At 40.9% G+C, this 7,510-nt stretch overlaps 1 protein-coding gene across 2 annotated transcripts in view; it reads right to left on the reverse strand.

Moving 5' to 3' along the window:
- The window catches only part of Rabep1 (rabaptin, RAB GTPase binding effector protein 1), a 94,739-nt gene that overhangs the window by 21,597 nt on the left and 65,632 nt on the right, over positions 1–7,510 (reverse strand). For both annotated transcript variants that reach the window (XM_013347302.2, XM_005349649.3), the window contains exons 9-11: positions 6,698–7,165; positions 4,626–4,730; positions 2,376–2,492 (exon numbers count right to left, since the gene is read on the reverse strand). In XM_013347302.2, coding sequence (XP_013202756.1) covers positions 2,376–2,492; positions 4,626–4,730; positions 6,698–7,165 — 690 coding nt within the window. The remainder of the gene's footprint in view (positions 1–2,375; positions 2,493–4,625; positions 4,731–6,697; positions 7,166–7,510) is intronic.

Below are 7,510 nucleotides of genomic sequence, written 5' to 3' on the forward strand. Positions count from 1 at the left end.
AAAAAAAAAAAAAAAGGACTTCTACATGAGCAGTCTGTGCTCTTAACTTCCGGAGTCATTTCTCAGACCCAAAACTGCATCTCTTTGAAGACACTGGACAACTAATACAGAGTATAGGGCATGGTGTCTGAAACAACTCTCTAAAAGTACCAATTCTACAATAGCTGTGACACAGCAGAGCAGGGCATCTGAGAGCCAACGAGGATGGCAAAAGAAAGAAATCGGGATGCACCAAGAGAACACCTGGTAAACTAGATCCACAAGGACCATATTCTTAGGAAAATGAACACTTTAAAATAATCTAACCTTCAAAACTTTATGCAATCTCAGTTTCTGTAACTGCATAAAATGATGCAGGACCGTGAGTATCACTAGTTACCTGCCTCTCATAAGTAAATGCCCTTGAACTTTCAGCTTTGTCTCAACCACCCAAGTACTGGTATTAGAAGGCTATACCACACCTGTAGTAAGAGGAATGAGCCAAGGGCCTCGTGCATGCTAGGCAAGCACTCTACCCACTGAGCTACATCCCCAGCCCCAGCCCATTCATTATTCATTTTTTAGATTTATTTATTTATTATGTATACAGTGTTCTATCTACAAGACAGAAGAAGGCACCAGATCTCATTTCAGCTGGTTGTGAGCCAGCATGTGGTTGCTGGGAATTGAACTCAGAATCTCTAGAAGAGAACCCAGTGCTCTTAACTGCTGAGGCATCTCTCCAGCCCCTCATTACTCATTTTTATAGAATATACAGCATCTAACACAAATACACAAGGGAATGGCTTTGTAAGAAACCAGACAATAGATACAGGTCTTCAGTGGTACAGATACATGAGCTATTAGCTACTGAATCGCCTTATTCAAAGGATTAAATGACAAGATGTGGAATTATCAGAGAACTAGGGATAATAAATAATAGCCAATATTAAATAATAAATGGAAAAGATCAATTACCTAAGCAATGGATAGCTTTACAGAGAAGTAAACATTTAAAGAAAAATAACTGAACTAAAAGATGGACTTGAAGAAACAAAAGACAAAATATGGAAAATACATTTATGAAAGTCTCAAGAATAAAGAAAAAGTATTTTTAAAAAAATAAAATTAAAAAAGGCATATAGAAGTACAGAAGTCTAACTACACATAAATATTTGAACAACTGATGGCTGGGGAAGACAGCTAGAAGAGCTGAAGGGTAAGCCAATGAGACCACCTCCCAGTCTCTCTCACCATGTCTCCCTGTGCCAAGAGAAGTCTGTCCATGTATCCACCAACAGACATGTAAGAATCTTCACAGAAAATTCCCCATTGTCAATAACTGACACACCTAGGCATCTCTCAAATGCTGTTCTGATAAATAGTGGTATAGTTAGATACAATTTTTGCCAGGCATGGCGATGCATGCCTTTAATCTCAGCACTGTGGAGTTGATTTCTGTGAGTTCAAGGCCACCCTGGTCTATAGAATGAGTTCCAGTACAGCCAGGGCCATGTAGAGAGACCCTGTCTCAATAATGCAAAAATTATAATAATTCTAATAGAGGAGGAGAACAGGTGGTGGTGGTGGAACCAGGACTGAACTCAAGCTCAGTGGCAAACACCTTTACTCACTGAGCAATCTTGCCAGCCCTTGTTTTGGTTTTTGAGACAAGGTCTCAAACAGCCAGACTAGCCTCCAATTCCATAACTAAGGATGGCCTTGAACTTCTAACCTTCTTGCCCCTACTTCCCAAGTGATGAGATAAGAGGTATGTACCATCACCCCCTAGTTTATAAAGTGCTATGGACCAAAGTCAATGTTTAATAAATACTAGACAAGCACTGTACCAACTGAGCTACCGCCCCAGCCAGCAAGTCCTAGCTTCTTGTCAGTGAGGTTCTTGTGCACCAAGGAAAACAAAGGAAACACAAAAAAAGAAATGTTGGAGCCCTCAAATCCCTTAGAAATGCATTAAACACATTAACTGATTATTTCAAAAGAAAAACCCTGAATAATAGATAACAAGATGCTGTAGAAACGGCTCAGCAGTTAAGAAACATGCTGCTCTTGGAGAGGACCTGAGTGTGGTTCCCAGTACCCACACGGTGCTCACAGTTATCCATGTAACTCCAATTCCAGGGGCTCTGACCCCTTCTTCTGACCTTCCAGGGGATCATGCATGCACGTGGTAGACATGCATACATGCAGGCAAAACACTCATACACATTTAAAATATAAGTAAATCCTTTTTTAAAAAACAGACAGATCAGTAAACACTTTTTATCAAGAGAAAATAAAACCACCAAATCTTCAAAACAAAAAAAATAAAATAACTATACTTTTTAAATTTTTAAATTTTATAAGAAGCTAGCTATCTCCCATGCATCTCTCACCTGGTGGCGTGAGTCCTCAGTGCTCTGTTTGATAAAGTCCTCTAGCTCCTGTTTCTCTTTCATTGTCTTCTCCAGCTGGTCATTGGCTTGCCTTAGCATGACTTGCAGCTTTTTCACCTATATATTTTAAAAAGTCAACAAGAAGGAAGCAGTTGAGATTTTTTTTTTTTTTTTTTTTTTTTTTGGTTTTTCGAGACAGTGTTTCTCTGTGGTTTTGGAGCCTGTCCTAGAACTAGCTCTGTAGACCAGGCTGGTCTCGAACTCAGAGATCCGCCTGCCTCTGCCTCCCGAGTGCTGGGATTAAAGGCGTGCACCACCATCGCCCAGCAGCAGTTGAGATTTTTAAAATACTTATTTATTATGTAGAGTGTTCTGCCTGCACGTACACCTGCACACCAGAAGAGGGCACCAGATCTCATTACAGATGGCTGTGAGCCATCATGTGGTTGCTGGGAATTGAACTCTGGAAAAGCAGCCAGTGCTCTTAACCTCTGAGCCATCTCTCCATCCCTGCTGTTTTTTCTTTTCTTTTCTTTTTTACAGAGGCACTAGGAGTTAATTCCAGGGCCTCATGCACTCTAGGTAATGGCTCTACTGCTGTGCTACACCCACAGCCCACAACTTTTTCTAAATTAAAAATAAATAACTCCAAAATTTTTTTTGTTGTTTTTTTTCTTTTTTTTTAATTTATTTATTTATTGAGGATTTCTGCCTCCTCCCCACCACCGCCTCCCATTTCCCTCCCCCTCCCCCGATTAAGTCCCTCTCCCTCATCAGCTTGAAGATCCAAAATTTTTTTTGAGAAGTGTCATACACTTGTCAATTCAGAAAGAAACGAATGACCTCAAGAGCTACACTATGCTCTACAGTTAGCAACAGCTTTTTCCCATACATAATCTCATTTGAAAACCTCTTTTCTGCTAGGCCCTCTAGGATCTAGAAATGGCCTCCCTGTCTACTTTATCCCCTGCCTCTGATCTTCAAGTCTTATGAACCCTATAAATTTTATAAAAGTGAAGTTACAACAATTTTCCTACTTGAAAGCAATAATGCCTCCAAAGTTGCTAGGCTCAAACTCAATCCCCTCTCCTCACTGGTCTCCCCTGGTCTCCCACTAGCTTATAAACTCCCATACCAGTGACGTGTCCTGGAACATGTTCTCTCTCACGACTCTGTACACTTCCCCTCCTTGAATATACTTTCTCCTCCCCTAGTTTCTTCTCCTAATTTGAAAGCAGGCTCTAAAGCAAACAGCACAAAGGCTGCCTTTCCCAAGCTTACATCTAAGCTACACATTGTCCTCTAGTCTAGATATTCATCTTTAGGAATGAACTAGATTGAACTTGTATTTTAGTTTGTAATGCTGAAAGTTCCTTAGGGCCAAAACCTTTATCTTTTAGTTCTATCTGAATTACTAGGATCCAGCAAAACACCAGACACGCAAGAAACGTCAACAGAAGTCTACAGAAATAACTAAGGAATCTGAGACAGCCCTTTTCCACATCAGGCTAGCAGAGGCCAATATAGTATCTTAGTTTTATAAGTAGCTTGAAAATTCACAAGTAAACTATCAGTTAAAAAAAAAAAGGGCTACAGATGAACTGAATACCAGTGACATTTGAAAAATGAGATTATCATTCTAACCTCCTTCAAGGTCTCATGGCAAAGGCAATAAATGATCTTCATAACAACCACAGAAAAATATTATCTTTTCCTGACATGCTTTCACAAGGCCTACTCTTTTTAAATTCTATATTGTTTCCTAAGTGTTACCAATGTCGTACTATTCTATTCTGTATTTGGAAAAGAACTTTACCCTCAAAGTCAGAAGTCCTGTGAAAGCTTAACATCTGTGCCCTATGAATTATCATTAATCAAGTCAGCAAATTACAACAAATAGGGAGTAAGCAAAGAGTCCAAATTCTGGTCACCATGACATCTAGAGACCACAATAAATCTTACCTTCCTTATCTCTGTACCTTACACTGTGAGGGTGAGATCAGGTTTAGGTGTTTGTGCTCTGGGCAACAGGGTGCAGAGGAAAGAGCTAAGGTGCTGTTAGCATCTTAGAGCTAACAAAGTTAGCTGAGTTGGCTGATACGGTGTTGGCATGCTAATGAAGCCAGGATACCCAGAGTCCTATTGGGCTTTCACTATGTGCTAGATTATTCCATAACCAAATAGATACACTTCATAAACCAGATAGGAAAAGGGAAAAAAAGACATCTCTGTGCCTCTAATGAAACTCACCTGGTCTCTTGTTTCAGCTTCCTGAATCTGAATTCCTTGTAACTGTTTTTCATAATTGGAACACATATCACAACGTCTACCAAGCTTATTTCCAGCATTATGTACCTGAAGGGCACCAAAGTTACCACTTATCAGGAAGAACAAAAACATTCTATGTCTCATACTCAAGGAACAAATGCACACTCTCACCAATGTTCCTCAGTGAACAGCACAGAGCAAACACTTCAGAAATTTAAAGGAAGAAATTATAATACAGAGTCATATCCAAGTCATAACCTCCAGTACAAGTATGGTAGGAAAACAAGGGAAACAACATAGCACCAAGGGCTACAAGACACCAGATTTGAAGAACACACAGAACAAGCAAAGCTGCTACCCATGCACTCAATGCTGTCTAACCAATGGGAAGAAGGAAAGAAAGGCAGTGCCAATTCACCCTCATCACCAGCCCAGTGACTCACTAGGTAAGGCACCAGTAATCAGCAGGCTCTTTATAGGTCCTGTTCAAGGACAACAGTTTACTGAGGTTTAGCAGGCTGCTCCACTTACTCACCGAGTGAGAAGTAGCCCTGAGTAAGGGAAAGGACTAATGTCGGAAACTTAGATTCTAACCCAAGTTTTACTTGATCTTTCTGAGCCAGTTTCTTCATTTTAACTGGGGACAGTTATAATATGATTGCCTCATTATAATCATAAAGGTCAAAGAGATGAGGTTTGTGAAAAGGCTTGGAAGTCTGCAAAGCATTTTCTTTCTTTCTTTCTTTTTTTTTTCTCTGTGGCTTTGGAGCCTGTCCTGGAACTAGCTCTGTAGACCAGGCTGGCCTCAAACTCAGAGATCCTCCTGCCTCTGCCTCCCGAGTGCTGGGATTAAAGGCGTGCGCCACCACCACCCGGCTGCAGAGCATTTTCAAATACAACTTACATCTTTTTCCCTCCAAGATAGGGTTTCTCTGTGTAGCTATGGCTATCCTAGAACTTGCTCTATAGACCAGGCTGGCCTTGAAATCAAAGAGATCCTCCAGCCTCCTGCCTCTCGAGTGTTGGGATTAAAGGCGTGTGCCACCACCTGCCTGGCACAATTTACATTCTTTTTTTTTAAATATTTATTTATTATGTATACAATATTCTGTCTGTGTGTATGCCTGCAGGTCAGAAGAGGGCACCAGACCCCATTACAGATGGTTGTGAGCCACCATGTGGTTGCTGGGAATTGAACTCAGGACCTTTGGAAGAGCAAGCAATGCTCTTAACCTCTGAGCCATCTCTCCAGCCCCCACAATTTACATTCTTAACACCTCATATTCTAAGTTTGGAAATCCTTTAAGGAAAATCACCCTTCATCAAGGCTGCCTTTTTTTCTCACCCAGGTTTCCCAACCCTCCTTAAACCCATTCTCTGTATCAGGTGCTCAACCACTTTTGCATTTTAGAACTAAAGGAAAAATGAGTAAGTGAATCATGGCATATGCTTAGCTTCAGTAAACCAAAAGCCCAAATTTAGGCTGTTCTAATGATGATGCTTGTTAACATCACTGGCTAGTCAGCTTTCTGTGACTGTCAATATAGAAGACACAAAGCAGCTTTGACAAAGGCTGGGTATGTGCTAACTCATACTTGCTAGCAGCACAAGCCTGCACTGACTCCATGAACTATCTACACAATATTGAATACCAAGGTTACCTAACCCCTCAGAGTGCCAGAGAGAGCAAGCTTTGGTGGCACACACCTATAATCCCAGCACTGCAGGAGGAAGATCAAGAGTCATCTCTGAATTTCAAGGTCATCGTCACTGTATAATAAACTGGAGGCTAGCCAGGCGGTGGTGGCGCACGCCTTTAATCCCAGCACTTGGGAGGCAGAGGCAGGCAGATCTCTGTGAGTTCGAGACCGGCCTGGTCTACAAGAGCTAGTTCCAGGACAGGCTCCAAAACCACAGAGAAACCCTGTCTCAAAAAAACCAAAAAAATAAAAAAAATAAAAATAAAATAAAAATAAACTGAAGGCTAGTTTGGGCTACATGAAACTGTCTCAAAACAAAAAGAGAACAAAAGAAACAAAGTCAGAAAAACTCACCTCTTTCTGCAGGAGATTCCACTCGGTCTCACTCACTAAGCGGTAACCACTGGGAGATACATATGCACTCTCCATACCTTGGGTGACGCTGGAGAGGAGGGATGCTGTCTCCTCTTGTTCAGGCGTCATTGCCTTAATTGCTCTTTCTTGATCTTTGGTTAACATAAATCCACTTGGCATCTGCAGTGACCCAAGGGACACAGTATCAAAGTTCTCAGACACAGAATCTGCTCCAACCAGTGGTCCAAAATCCGACTCATCCAAGTTTCCAGCAGACTTTGCTTTGTAGTTATAGCCTAATGCTTTTGATTGCAATGAGCTTGAAGTTCCCAAGCTGTCTGTAGACTGAGCTCTCCGGAGTCCATCTTTAAACATGTCATTGTCCGATTTACTGAATGGATCTCCAGATGGTAACAGCAAGTCTGCATCTAAGGAATGGACTGACCCATGGGTGCTGTCTAAATGCTCCTGAAATATAAAAACACGTATTTTCAACTTAGATAATTCTTTGAACCCCAAAAGAAAAAAAGCTACCACATACTATATATATTTTGCCACACATAACATAATAATCATTTTGTTGCCTTACATAATCACTGAACAACCATTTATCAAATAAATGTCTTCTGTATGTTGGGCACAAATAAGGCACAGGTTAGATGTGTGAACAAAATACAACTCCTAATTTTAAGATGTAGTTTCCAGTACCAAAACAGCCTAGTATTGGCATAAGAACAGACAGGAGGACCAACAGAACCGAACAGAAGACCCGGATATCAATCCACACATCTTCGAACACCTGATCTTTGATAA

The sequence above is a fragment of the Microtus ochrogaster genome, chromosome 7 (assembly GCF_000317375.1).
Source record: "Microtus ochrogaster isolate Prairie Vole_2 chromosome 7, MicOch1.0, whole genome shotgun sequence".
Classification (NCBI taxonomy): domain Eukaryota; kingdom Metazoa; phylum Chordata; class Mammalia; order Rodentia; family Cricetidae; genus Microtus; species Microtus ochrogaster.